The 15,065-nt window shown below is 38.1% G+C and overlaps 1 protein-coding gene across 1 annotated transcript in view; it reads right to left on the bottom strand.

Moving 5' to 3' along the window:
• LOC107686070 (MAM and LDL-receptor class A domain-containing protein 1) overlaps window positions 1–4,016 on the bottom strand; it is a 23,411-nt gene extending 19,395 nt beyond the window's left edge. Inside the window, exons 1-6 of the mRNA XM_016482907.1 lie at window positions 3,899–4,016; window positions 3,531–3,656; window positions 2,659–2,786; window positions 2,395–2,563; window positions 2,172–2,291; window positions 1,929–2,086 (exon numbers count right to left, since the gene is read on the bottom strand). Of these exons, the coding sequence (XP_016338393.1) occupies window positions 1,929–2,086; window positions 2,172–2,291; window positions 2,395–2,563; window positions 2,659–2,786; window positions 3,531–3,656; window positions 3,899–4,016 (819 nt within the window). The remainder of the gene's footprint in view (window positions 1–1,928; window positions 2,087–2,171; window positions 2,292–2,394; window positions 2,564–2,658; window positions 2,787–3,530; window positions 3,657–3,898) is intronic.
• Between the last annotated feature and the right edge of the window lie 11,049 nt (window positions 4,017–15,065).

The raw sequence follows: 15,065 nt of genomic DNA, 5'->3' as shown, positions 1-15,065 counted from the left end.
CTACTGAAGAAACAAAGTCACCTACATCTTGGATGCCCTGGGGGTAAGCAGATAAACATCAATTTTTCATTTTTGGGTGAACTATCCCTTTAAATTGATCCAAAATCAAAAGTGACGGAAAAAAATCCAGATTTTTTTTTATTAAGGTTAAACTAAAATAAACAGCACAACTGTTTTCAACATTGATGATAATACACAATGTTTCCTGAGCACCAAATAATCATATTAAAATGAAGGATCATGTGATACTGAAAACGTCTCTTTAAAAAGACGCCCGTCGCTCGTGAAGCTCTTTTAGAATTTGCTCTTTTAGAAAGGAAAACACTCTTTTAGAGAGATCGCTGAAGCGCCCAGGGGAGGTCGAGGCGAGACCGCAGAATGGAAGCTGCAGCACGCCGAGGTTTCTAGCAGCACTGAATGGCAACCCCCGCTGACACGCCGTGACACCAACGCTAGCTGTTTTCTGCAAAGACTCGCGGAGATTCGTCTTGAAAAGGCTCGGCTCCGAAGCGAAAAGCTGATGTGCGTTTGCACGCGCTCTCCTTTTATACCCGCGCTGCGGGGCGGGGTGCGCGTGGCGAAACACGCACGCCAACTGTCATTGGCTTGTTTAGTTAACACTCGAAGGTGATTGGGCTCTCGGGCGAGATCCCAATTCGTCAGTCACGACTGACGTAACATCGAACGTGACTGACTGAAAGGGAACTGGAGTAATGGCTGCTGCAAATTCAGCTTTGCCATCACAGGAATAATTTACATTTTAAAATATATTAATATCACATATTAAGTATATAATAATATATTAAAATAAATTGTAATAATATTTCACAATATTACAATATTTCTGTGTTTTACTGTATTTTTTATCAAATAAATACAGCCTTAGTGAGCATAAGAGTCTTCTTTAAAAATATACCCCATTGGCTAATAGTTATTTTTACTGTTTTAAGTAATTATACATAATATTAGTATATTATGCAATTTTGCTAAGAAAATTTATAAATATTGTGTTTAAAAGAAAAGATAAAACTACCTATCGAAAAAGGAATTTTCAAGTATACTGCTATGCATTTTCCCTAGCTACAGTATATTGAAAATACTCAGTATTTCTTATTTCTACATAGGAATAATTTAAAGCTGCAGTCTGTAAGTTTTGCCTCTTTGTCTCCATCTCTGTTTGAAAACCTGGAATTGCAGCTGTGTGTGGAATTATCAAGCTTGCATGGGTTGTGAGTCGGCACGGCTCCAGTGCGGATGAATCTATGTTCTGAAGAGTATGTGTTGCAGTCAGTCACCGCACCGGTGTGGATATTTACTGTACTTCACAATCACAGATTCAGCCTACGTCTTGGAATATGACCCAAATAAGAATTTTCACCGTATATTGCCATCTGAACGTAGATTTCAATTTCTGTACAGTCTAATCTCCAATTGTCATCCCAGGCTATCTGTAATCAGAAGCACATTTATAACTGGAATATAATTTAATTTCATTCACATTTGTTTCATAAACACATAATCCTTTATGGATTACAATCCGCAATCAAAATGATACATTTAATTATTCCAGCTGCTGTGAGAAAAGGCTATAAACGATCGGCAACCTGCAGGATCCTCACATGCGATAGCCTACTAGCCAGGACAACTTCTTTATGTTTACAGACGTGACGTAATGACGCAGTGCCATGCTCGAATTTCCCGCGAAAGCCTACTCGTACCACTCAAATTAGAAAACATTATTATAAGCTAACCGTTGTGAATCGGGCTAAAGTAAGGCGATAGTTTTGAACACTGGCTGGTTATGTACTTGCTCAAATATTGATTTCGGATCATTTTTAACCAAAAAAAAGTTACAGACTGCAGCTTTAACTTAAAATAAAAAAAAGCTATCTATCATCCAAACAAGTTTAAGAATGTGTTGAATGTACCGTCTCGACAAGCAGATCTATGTTTCCAAGAGATGCTCCTAACATGTAGTACCAGAATCCAATACAGACGTCAGTGCTCTGAATGATCATTGGTGTTGAAATGACAGCTGCCTCACTGGTTTCATGTTCTCCAGACATATTTACAATAAGATAAAACCCTGCAAGAGAAAAGATGAAGATGTATGACAAAAAATTACAGACTGATCTGCTCTGTCCACTAAAGGGTGAAAAAATTAATCTTACCATTGTTGTTTTTTATGGTGTGGTCATATAAAGGTCCTAACAATGGTTCATTCACCTGTCCACCCATCTGATGGGTCCAGTCAAATCCATCATCTGTCTCCTGGACCCAGTCACATAGTCCTACAAGCAAACATCTGGAATACTTAGCAAACGGCTCATGATAAACACACATTTACACCTGTATATATAGTACACATCCATGTTTTGCTGATTCGTCTCTTACCCTCCTGAAAGTTGCAGTCCATCGAGGACGCAGGTGGAAAGGTGGGCTCAGTTGTGGGCACAGGTGTTGTTGGGGTAAGATCAGAGCAGCGTGTGTTCCTCCTGATATAGATGTCATCCAAAGCTATGACTCCATAGTCTAAGAGTCGACGCACAGCTTCAAACACAATCTGCAAACAGTGAAGTTTAAGTCAAGTCTCTGTATACGGTCAAGTTGTGACATGTTTATTTAATTATTATGTGACATTGTGTATCAGCCTCTCACCTGGTGTCGTTCAGATGATTTGTAGTCAACAGTGAGATGGTGCCACACATTCTGCTGATTGCCAGTTCGATTCCACAGACAGCGTAGAGAACTGGACTCATTTACATAAACTGCTAGTTTAAGCTTGTCTACAACAATAAAAACAAAATATACAATGGAAGAAAAATGATGGTGTTTATACTGCCTCAATTAGTCGTAGGAATAGACTACCCCAATGAATAAACAATGAGTGTTTAATAAATCATTTTGATCAGTGACTTCTTTTATCTGTTTCTGTTTTTTTCTGTTGTAATTATGACATGCTTGTTTTTAAACTTTTAATTATGAATAGAAACAACTTTTATTAATTAACCAGAATTTATTTTCTGACTCCAGAGGTTTCAAGAACTATATGTGCTTTAATAGAAACAATAGTTATTGAGAGGAAATAAAAATATATATGATTTCAGTTTGCATCTTGATTGTATGTTTTATTTATTTATTTAACATTTTACGTGGGATTAGGATTGAATTATGTAAATATATTAACATTAATTGAAATACTTTTACGTCATCTTGTGGCCACCTTGGGAGTTTGCTGGGGCCCCTTAGAGGGCCCCTGGATGCTTAGTTGAGAATCACTGTTTTAGATTATTCTAAAAACCCTCAATTCTATCTTCCAATTATTGGGAACAGCAACAACGACTGGAAGTAAACTATTAACTGCTGTAGCCAAAGAATGCAAAAGAAGTGTTTTTCTTTTTTGGCAATTCATTTTTTAATTAAATTTTTTTTTTTTTTTGCAGAACACTGTTGTCATTCCATCAGGAGCTTAAATTCTCTAATATTTCAAAGTCTAAAAGCCACTTAAAGCTCTCTACAAAGACGCTCACCGCTGTCCCACATATACATGTGGTACCAGAACTCCAAACAACCTTGAGATTCAGGCTCCAGCACCTCACTCTGAAGATGAGCAATCTGATCTGTTATGGCACTTGAGTCAAAGGCCATGTAGTGCCCTGGATAGAAGAGAACCAGTGGATGTCAGAACATAGTAGCAGCCACTTAAAGGGCTGTTAGACCTGAATAAGAGCAGCTGGTTTACGATTGTGGCACTCCAAACATTACAACCCTTTGGCACCTTTTACTTTCCTGTGCTGCACATGTGCCTTTGAGTGTGATTCAAATAATTAGATTAAATAATTACATAAAAGGAGCATTATCCTGATACATACAGCATTAAGTAAGTGTTGATATTTACCCATGGCAGTGTTGGTGGTGTGGTCAACCTCAGGAGCAAATAAAGTATCACTGGTTCCAGAGGTCCAGCTCCAGTCAACACTGGAGACACTGACACGAGTATTCAACCATCCACACATGTCCATCTCAAAATCACAAAACCCTGAAGAAAATAATGTGCGCGGCTTCATTTACGTAGATGGTATAGCAGTCACATTGTTGCCAAGTGCTTTGTGAGGTGAATAGATGTTAATGAATTACTTTACTGCTTCAAGATCAGAAGCAATGAAATAATGTTGTGATTATGAAAGTTGAGGACTCACCATGAGGTGGGCAAGGGTCATTTAGGATTGTTAGGTCATCAATAGCAATATCATGCTTCTGATCATCTCCAACCACTGCTTCAAATACGACCTGTTATCCAAGCAGAAAACCAAAGGCTGAGACATGACTAGATTACATGAATGAAAGTTACACATTTGTTTGTGTGCAAAATTCAAGAGGTCAGAATTTTGCTGGTTAGCTTTAGCACTTAGACCCTGCTGGTAGAGACTATATAACTACACCTTTCTGTGAGCAAAACACCTCTTTCTCCATTGACAGACATTCAAAAACACAGTATGCATTCTGGCAAAATTAAAAAGTGGCCTGAAGAAAAGACTGTAGTGATTTTTAAAATTGCTTGTTTAATAAAGGGTATAAATATACAGTATAACCACCTACACACCACTGCACATGAAGGTCAGATTTATTGGCCAATAACCATTATTGGGCAACCAGTACTTCCTACCAAATTATTGTATGACCTTGATCTTTAACGTTCCCAGTTAATATTTTTCAGGCATTGACAGTGAAACTGTATTTCTCATATATCATACTGTGCTTATGGCTCTACTTTAAAAGAGATATTAGCAGGATGGCTGTATGAATGTATGCACAGACACTTTTCATGTTTATATTGAATGTGCTGTTTAAAGCAAGCAGAAATCATAATCAAAAATTCTGCCAACTGCAATGGGCCAAAACCCAGTGATAGCCTTTAATTCCTATTATAGCAAAATATGTAAAATTACAAAGGAGTACTTAAACACGTTTTACAAAATACATATTTAAATTAAATAATTACAGAAAGTGTTTAAAGTTAAATCAGTAGCCTGATAAAAAAATTTCATTTTACATGGAGCTGGTTGCCACATGGAGGCTGACATTTGGAGATCACATGACCATTCGAATACTACATGTTGTAACCACCCAATTGTTACACACTTTCACTCCTATTATAAATTAAGCATGTCTGCCTGCTTGTAAAGCAATGAAATCTAGAATCAGTAAGTAACAACTTTTGTTTTAGATTAACGCAGCTATTAGTCAGTTTAAGTCCCAGATGATAACATACTTTAAGCACAGTGCAATAAATTAAGTGCACCTTTAAACTCATGTACTCGCACCTTATATGGGCTGTGAGGACTTATGATTGTTGCTCTGCCGTGTCTCCAGTGTTCTCCTTTATCTCCACTTGCACTCCACACAGGTATTTGAGATCTGGCATTGTGTAGCTCCTGGACATAGATGTTAAGAGAACCCATATATTTTCCATTCATGTGGTACCAGAACATCAAACACTCTCCATGCTCATAGGTCGGTTGATTGACATCCGTTAGTGTGCTGCCTCTGCTGCCTTTGGGGTACTTCCACAACTGTGCACTCAGGTAAAAGCCTATGGATAAAACAACATGAATTATTATCACATTGCTGCTATTACTATGCTGCAACAAAGGTGGATATTCAGACCCTTATTGGTTTCTAAAGTATGGTCCACTGCAGGGCTGGGAGTGCCAATGGCCAGTTCTCCACTGGTTCGGATCCAGGCAAAATCAGTTGTAGGGTCGGGCTTCAGGCCACACAGAGAGCCTTGGAAGGTGCATTCCCGCTCAGCTGGACAGGACCCATTTATACTGCTTGACACCTTCACGTCATCTATGGCAATGTAGCCGTCAGTGCCTTCCAGGATGCCCTCAAATATAAACTATTGGATGCAATGCATGAGAACACACGTACATACTGTATATATTCATGCAGGTATAGTGTGTGTGATTCGGTACCTGAATTGGTTCTTCACTGTCTGCGAAACTTAGGTCCACAAAATGCCACTTGTTGCCTTGAGTTCCTGTCCTCATCCATATAAGCGTCTGTTTTCCATTAGCATGCTTGATGATGAATCTGAGAGAGCCTTCGACAGTCACAGAAACCAAGGATTATTAGAACTGTACTGTAATTATTATAATGCATGTAAATATGTGCATGTAAATAATAACATGCTTTAACAGAAGGTCGCCATGATTTTGCCAAGTAAGACATGTTCCTGGATCAACATCTATTTTATTGATCCTGGATCAACATAACTGTCCAAAAATATAGACTTAACCCAATCCCTACCCCTAAACCAAACCCTACCCATAATTTATTTCTAAAAACAGTGTGAAATGATATCTGATTAACAAGGGTGTAGAAGCACCTAATCCTGATTGTAAGCCTAAAACAGATATTTCCTGAAAAGTTATTCCTCAATTCTGATTGGTTGATAGGGATGTTGTTCCAGGATCAACGAGGATGTTGATCCAGGAACATGTTGTACTTGGTGAAATCACGGTCACCTTTAACAGAAATACGTGTTTGGCTAGTTTTGAATTGTACACATAAAGAGTATAAACAAAAGCTATCTATCTGACCAACACAAAAAATGACCGATTTTGTTTTGTGAAGATTATGTGTAAAGGCACAGACCTTTATTTGTGCAAATGTGTAAAGAATTTGTGGTCAGTATTAATGTCCATCATTTCTAAATGAGTGCTTATTAGTACAGACTAATAAGAACCATAAACATGAAATCAATATTGACCCTATATACTTTCTTGTACATGTTTCAATACATGTTTCTGCTGTTATTGTGCATCCTTTGTTGGATTCTCCCATGAAATGTCCACTTTACACAATCCAATCAATTGCTGATGGATAAAATCAATTCCCACTCTATACTTCCTTCATCAAAGAGCATGATGAGAGATGCCATCTTAACTCACCAATACTTCCACCGTAGATTAGATACCAGAAGCTGACACATTTGGCCTGCTGTGGAAAGCTGATTAATCTGGCTGTCTCAGGTGGTTTGAAGGACCTTTGTGGTGCTATGTACATAAAATAGCCTGCATGAAATAAAAAATATATATTTGTTTACTTTAAAGTGAGATTAATGCTCTCAGAAAGTAACATTTTTTTTAAAGAAATTAATGCTTGTATTCACCAGTAATGCAGAATTGATTTAAAGTGACGGTGAAGACGTTTATAATGTATAAAAAAATTATATTTCAAATAAATGCTATTCTTTTTAACTTTCATATTCATCAAAGAATCCTGAAAAGATGTATTATGATTTGTCAAAAATATTATAAAGCACAACTGTTTTCAGCAAAATGTTTCTTGACCAGATCAGTATATTAGAATGATTTTTGAAGGATGATGTAACATTGAAGACTGGAGTAATGACTACTCAATTTTCAGCTTCGCTTCACAGGAATATATTAAAATAAAAAACTGTTATTTTAAGTTGTAAAAACATTTCACAATGCAACTGTTTTTACTATATTTTTATTAAATTAATGGAGCTTTCATGAGCATATGAGACTTCTTTCAAAGTCTGTAAATGTATAAATTAGTATATGTATATCTACCAGAACCAGTGGTGTGATCATGTGTAGGTCCCTGATAATCAAAGGAAGGGTTCTGTCCATATTCTCTTTTCCATTTGAGGTCAGCTGACTGGTCATGGTACCAGGAACAGGAGTCTTTCTCGAAGTCACAGCTGAGCTGGTCTGAACCTGCAGGAACGTCTCCCTCTGCACAGTCTGTCAGTGTAATGTCATCCAGCATGATATCCTGATTTCCAATGAATACAGGATCCACAGAAAATGCAAGCTGTGTTTTTTAAATTTAATAAGAAATCATTAACAAGTGAAGAAGAGTATATGCAAATAAATCTGTAACACTCTTCCAATTAGAGTATCCAAAAAAATCACCCCCAAAAACTAATCACGATTAAGATGACTGTACATGCAGTGCATTACCTTCGAGCCCAGAGGAAGATTACCAATTAATAACGAAGCATTTTCCCAACCGTCAGTCTGGCCCTTTTTAATTGACCATAACTCTACAGGTGAAGTGTTGCGGATCAAACTCAGGGAAAAGTCGGAAGAGCTACTTGCAGCATCATGGAGATGATACCAAAAGCTGAAATATAAAGTCGCAAAACTGTACTCTCATTCTTAAGCATTAAAAAAAATTAATTAAATAAAAGAATGAGAATCTGACTAAATGAAAATAATAATAATAAAAAATCCAATGTTTAGAAGTATATACAGATAAACATGCAGTGAAGCCTTGACCTAAAACGAATTGTTTGTGCTGCTTCTGCACCTTAACTTGCATCCGAGTGCAGTGGCCTGGGGAAGTGTGTGCTCCAAAGTTGCTTTTGACCAAATATCTGGATTATCACCTTCTACATGCATAATTCCACCTATAAATAATACATAAGTCTAAATATAAAAACTTCACATGATATCAAATCAAGTCCAATGATTGTCCTAGTCCAAAGGCCTACCCCAAGGTGATCCTGTTGTATGGTCCACACCAGGGATAGCACTGACGTTTGCCATCTCCCGTCGCCATTTAAACTCATCATAACTGGAGTCATTCCATCCACATGCATGTTCCTCAAAATCACAAGAGCCTGTGTGGAAGGATATTTCTTATATTGTGAATTTAGCATTACATTGTAAAGCTATAATTTTCCATTTATTTGCATGCAATACCACAAAACAATGTTACAGTTATACAGGATTTTACTACATGACAAAGACTGTATGTGTGATCAGCAAGGGAAAATATAATCTGATGCGATGAGAATAAGGGTGAAAGATATAATACAGTAACTACCACAGAACTCTTCATCTGATCCATCTGCACAGTTGGGGTGGAAATCACACACTTGCTCCATGGAAACACAGTCTTGAGAATCAATACATTGGAACTGTCCATCAGGACAGGAGGCCAAGCCCATTGAAACTGCTTATAAAATGCAAAATGTATAGCAGTGGAAAAAAAAAAAGTAAATTGTGCATTCTGCATTTTTAGAATTATATTGTATTAAAATTTAGAGCAGTAAAGTGTCAGATAAAATTGTATGCACACATAAACATTTAGAAGCACATACTCATTATTTATTATTACTAAATTCTAATAGAGAAGTCATCAAAAGCATGAAATGACTCAGGGTGGGAATTATGCAGCAACCTTTGCCCTGATAACACATCTGCACACTCTTGGCATTTCTCAATCTCAACGCTATGCTACTTGGGATACCCCGAGCACTTTACTTCCTTTACTTCAGTCTCTAGTCTGAGCCAGTTCATTTAAGCATTGCGATATTTTAAATTATTCCTAAATGAAACACAAATTCAAACAGGCATATCCAGATTTTTGACTGGAACCTTAAATAACATTAAGGAATGGATTTCATAAAACCACACATTATGCATGCAAAACAATTATTATAGAACGTGGATGGTCCTGATGACCTTCCTGACCTTTAGACCTATCTATTTTATCGGAATTGAAATAAAACAAAAACATCTGTTCTCACCAAGCAGCAGCAGAAACAGTCCTCTCATTTTGAAGAGAATGTGGATGAAGAGGTTCTCAATAAGCTGCTGTTCCTCCAAATGTCTCTTGTGGAGCCAGTGGAACAAGTCGCAGAGACTAGAGATCATTCCTTATCTAGATCATTTGTAATGAGGGATGCTTATCAGTGTGCTTTAAAGTTCAGTGGACCCAACAACCTCAAATGTAACTTTTCAACTGTCAGCTTTTTATTACTTCCTGAGGCCAGATAAAAAAGCATACTGTACAGCAGTATTACAGTCAGTACTAATGGCATTCCAACAGCTGTTGAGAACTGGTCCTTATTGTTTACTTTGAGTACTCTGCTGAGAATAATCCTTAATTTATGCTACTTATATGCTGAAGTTCTAATATTTCAGAAAGTAAGATAAATCCTGCAAAGCAAACATTTGTTTCATATGTTAAAATGGTAATAAAAACAGCCTCTCTATAATTTTGAATTCTGCTGTACTCCATGACATTATGTTTTATTGCACTAACCGTAAGAGCCGAGTTAAATTTTCTCTAGTACTGTTATAATTACATCAATAGTCTTCACTGGGAAAGAATGAATGCATCATGTGCTAAAAGGTTAAAAGGCTTTAAGTCATGCATAAGTTGCATTAAATAAACTAGATACAAGTAAAAAAGCTCAGAACAGGTGCAGAAATACGGCCTGATTTAGGCCCTTGTAAAGCACAACCATGATTTCAACAGACACTATAGCGGTATTGAGCAAGCAGCACTAGATACTTGGAAGTCTCACCTCAATATTGTGTCTGGAGGGAAACTAGTTCCATGAAACAATAAATTAAAGGAATCTTTGAACATAACTAATTATAACCTTTGACCAGTCTTAAGCTCCTTGGCATGTTAAAAGGCACAGTTGATGCGAATCCAATACATAGCTTTCTTCTGGTATATACAGTGCCTTACGAAAGTATTCATACCCCTTCATTTTTTCATGTTTTGTTATGTTACTGCCTTATGTTAAACTGCTTTAAATTAATTTTTTCCACATCAATCTACACCCCATACACCATAATGTCAAAGCAAAAACAGAATTGTCACAACTTCATACATTTATTAAAAACAAAAAAACCCGAAGTACATTGCACAAGTATTCATACCCTTAACTCTGTACTTAGCTGAAGCACCTTTACAGCCTCAAGTCTTTTTGGGTATGATGTGACAGGTTTGCACATCTGTATTTGGCAATTATCTGCCATTCTTCTCACCTCTTCACCCCTCAAGCTCTGTCAGGTATGGACTGGGTTTTCATTAAGGCTATCTCAATATTTTGGTGCATTGAGCTTTTCTTCTACTCTGACAAGTCCTTCTGTCCCTGAACCATAAAAACAGCCCCACAGCATGAGGCTGCTACCAGCACATTTTACTTTTGGGATGGTACTCTGCAGGTGATGAGCAGTGCCTAGTTTCCTCCAAACATGATGCTTGGAAAGTTCATCAGACCAGAGAATCTTGTTTCTCACAGTCTGAGGGTCCTTTAGGTGTTTTTTTGTTTTTTGCAAATTCCAAGTGTGTTTTCGTGTGTCTTCACTGAAGAGAGGATTGAGACTTGCCACACTGCCATAAAGCACAGATCGGTGGAGTGTTACAGTGATGTTTGTCCTACTGTAGGTTTCTCCTATCTCCACATATGATCATGGAGCTCAACTAGAGTGACCATCAAGTTCTTGGTCACCAGTGTAGACAAAGCCCTTCTCCATCAGTTGCTCAGTTTGGCCAGGAGGCCAGCTCTAGGAAGAGTCCTGGTTGTTTCAAACTTCTTCCATTAAGGGTAACGGAGACTACATGCTTCTGTGAACCTTCAATGCAGCAGAATTTTTTTTAACTCTTCCCCAGATGTGTGGCTTGAAGCAATCCTGTTTCTGAGCTCTACAGGCAGTTCTTTTGACCTTAGGGCTTGGTTTTCACTCTGATATGCATTTTCAGCTTTTAGACCTTTTATTGAGAAGTGTGTGTTAGACCGTTTATTGAGAGGCAAAATGAATTCGCCACAGGACTCGAAGTGTAGTACAAGCAATATGAATGCTCCTGAGCTAAATTTCAGCTGTCCCAGATAATTTGAATACTTATGCAATGAAAAATAAAATTAGTTTTTTTTATTTTTTAATAAATTTGCAAAGATGTTAAAAACCTTTTTTTTTTTTGCTTTGCCATTTTGCCAAGGCACTGTAGGCCTATATACAAAGCAAAAAGGGTAAAAGAGGAAGCCCACAACCACTAGTGATGGCTGGGGAAAATTCCCAAGTTGTCATCACTGTCAAATTCACCATAGCTGTGAAAAAAACAACAACCAACAGTTATTTTCTATAAGGGAATGTAAAGGCAGTTTATAAACTATTTAAGGTTGCTTGTATAGGGGAAGTTGATGTCCTCACCCTGCAAACTCAGCACAAAGGACATAAAAACAGATGCGTTTGGAATCACTGTGTGAAGCGAGAGACGGAAATGAATGATTATGTAACTCCAGACAAAAAAGGAAGTGAAATTTGCTTTCCTTCATCAACCTTCCTTATACTTCATTAGTCAACTCCACAAATCCAAAAACATGGAACCACAAAAGCTGACTATCAGTTTGACCTGAGGTGATTAGAAAAACTGCAAAGATGGCAAAAAAAAACAAAAAACGGAACTGCTACTTAGAAAACCATTTCAAGGAAATGCAATTTTACACACTTGCATAGACGCAATAGTGAATATTTTTTATAATTAAACGCCTTCATATTCTATTAAAAACACAAAAATGAAACCAAGGTGCTGAGTTTTTTTAGGACTTTACTGTTACTGACCATTATCAGCTATTTAAATAATTTTTCTATTTATATTTTCTATTTATATTTTATAAGTGCATATAAGACTTCATATTTTATGTTGCCATGAAGATTGGAATTGTTGCTGGGCTTTGGATTGTGCTCAGCTTCTCAAATAAGAAAACATACATCTGCAAGCAGAGAGCTGATGAGGGACCCAGCCCTGCCAATCACACCTGCCTTCAAGAATGCATGTACACCACTTGCGTCCAGGAACTTGTGTCAAGGTAAAATCATGGAAATGACCATGATGATATTCTTTATGATGCTCATTATACATTCATTCGTTATCAAAGCACATTTAGACGGAGATTAGTTAGGCAATAACATTTGCAATCACACTGTGCAATCCACGAGGGCCCAGATAATCACAACCATGATAATATCGGCTTGGATCAAGTGGAACGGAATACCAGAGATGTTCCCTCCCAGTTCACGTGTTCTTTTGGTCCTTGGTGAAGCTTCACTCCAGATTGTGCATTTCAAGAATCCGCGTCATCGTGGAGCGAGAGGAAACGCATGCAAACGCTTTTGAAACTCGCTTATTGTAGCAGACAAATTGTGCTTCCATTCGCGAAAAAAGAAATAGCCTACCGCGTTTTGAATATGAGGTAAGGTTACAGTCTAAATTAAACCTATGAAAAAACACGTGGTTAAAAAAATAAAGATAAGAAACGATAAGAATACAGATAAGAAATGCCACAAACAAATCCACATGGTGACAAATATCATCCGATTCACGTCCAAATGACTTGCTCATTTAATGAATCAAAAAGATGATTGATTTTTAATCAAACGGTCCTCCATTCAATCCGTCATATAGGGTAGTCATACTTTCATCAGAAACACAAGTAAGTCTGCAGTCATAGACATTGAGGAGGGCTAGTACCCCCAATAATTATAAATCGCTAAACCCTTTTCTGAAATATTGCCAATTCGAGAGAGAGAGAGAGGAAGAGATGAAAGTTGCGTGTGTACACGTCTGTGCCTTTCTCTTTTTAGAGTGAGTTTACTTCAAAAACAGTGTACTCACACTAGGTGTTTTGAACCGTGCCCGAGCGCGTTTGACCCCCAAAGCCCGGTTCATTTGACTAGTGTGAGCGCTCCGTGCCGTTCGTTTAGCCGGCCCTGGCCCGTTTGGAAGAGGTGGGCCAGGGCACGGTTCGGTTGGGCTCGGGCACGGTACGCATGCAGTGTGAGCGCTAACGGCGCCGGAGCACGGAACATATACTATTTTGTGTGTGCTACTGTCATCATTAAGAACCGGTTAAATCGAACGATTCGTTCGCGAACCGGACATCACTAGAGTGCAGGCCAACGGTGGAGGGGGGAGGGGGAATAATCGCGCGCGGGCTCGGTTCAAGGCAACAGTGCCTAGTGTGAGTACACCCAGAGTCATTTGCTTTTCTAGACTAGAGGAAGGCTCGGTAGAAATCGCGTTCCGTTGGGGGCTTATAGAAGTGAGGGGGCACCTAGATGGCTGGCCCCCTCGTAGCGCGGACGTTGAGTACAGATGGATACATACAGTAAATGGTATTACTGTATATGATACATTACTTCCAGTTCTTGTTAAACAGTTCTTGCAGTTCTACTCTTAGAATTGAACGGAATCATATTTTGGTTGGCATTGAAAGACACAGATGACACAGGATGAACCAAGACCCTCACTGGACAATGATTTCTACTTTAGCTTCTTGAGTGAACAGAATTATAAAGTCCTCTGCCAGCAGAGATGAAGAACCCACCCAGCAAGCAATAGCCGTCATTTCAACGTCCCGGTTAAGTATAGACCCGATATAGTCCGGCTATGTGTAACCCACTTCTAGCTCAAATAACCCTGAATTTGGTTTCATGTCGTTCTTTGGTAAAATAACTTGTGAGATGTATGATATTCCATCATGTAATCAAAGTCAACAGCGTTTGGTGTTTGGTTTCATTTCTTTGACATGTTCAATACGTAGCCTGTGCATAGCCACGATTTAGCTCGTAGTCAGAGTGGAGTCAGATCTGTAGCCCACTTATAGTCAAACCTGATTCACTGTAGTTTTTGGCCAGACAGCGCATGAGAGGGTTGATATCCCATCATGTTCGCAGTGTCAAAAGTATCTACAAAGATATAAGTGTCATTTCATGACATGGTCTATATGTAGCCACGATTTAGCTCTAAACTGGACGGGCTACGTGTAGTCTGCTTTTAGCCCACCTGGCGAAATCGAGGCAATCTGTGGTCTAATTTTAACGGCTTGGCTATAGCCCTATACCAGTAACCAGACCAGCGATGAGCATAGCCAAAATAGCCTTAAAATTGTTTACATGTCATTTTCGCCCACGCAGCTTCTTATCAAATGCAAGTAAACGTTTGAAACATTTAAATTAGCATTATTTTATATTTTATTTAATTATTTTACAGCATTATTAAATATAGCATTATTTATTATGCCAAAAATAATGCTAATTTAAATGTTTCAAAAGTTTACTTGCATTTGATAAAAAGCTGCGTGGGCGAAAATTACATGTAAACAATGTTAAGGCTATTTTGGCTATGCTCATCGCTGGTCTGGTTACAGGGCTATAGCCAAGCCGTTAAAATTAGACCACAGATTGCCTCGATTTCGCCAGGTGGGCTAAAAGCAGACTACA

Source organism: Sinocyclocheilus anshuiensis, unplaced genomic scaffold (genome assembly GCF_001515605.1).
Source record: "Sinocyclocheilus anshuiensis isolate Anshui unplaced genomic scaffold, SAMN03320099.WGS_v1.1 scaffold930, whole genome shotgun sequence".
NCBI classification, from domain to species: domain Eukaryota; kingdom Metazoa; phylum Chordata; class Actinopteri; order Cypriniformes; family Cyprinidae; genus Sinocyclocheilus; species Sinocyclocheilus anshuiensis.
The sequence above is the reverse complement of the archived record's forward strand: the minus strand, read 5'-3'. Positions and strand labels throughout refer to the sequence as shown.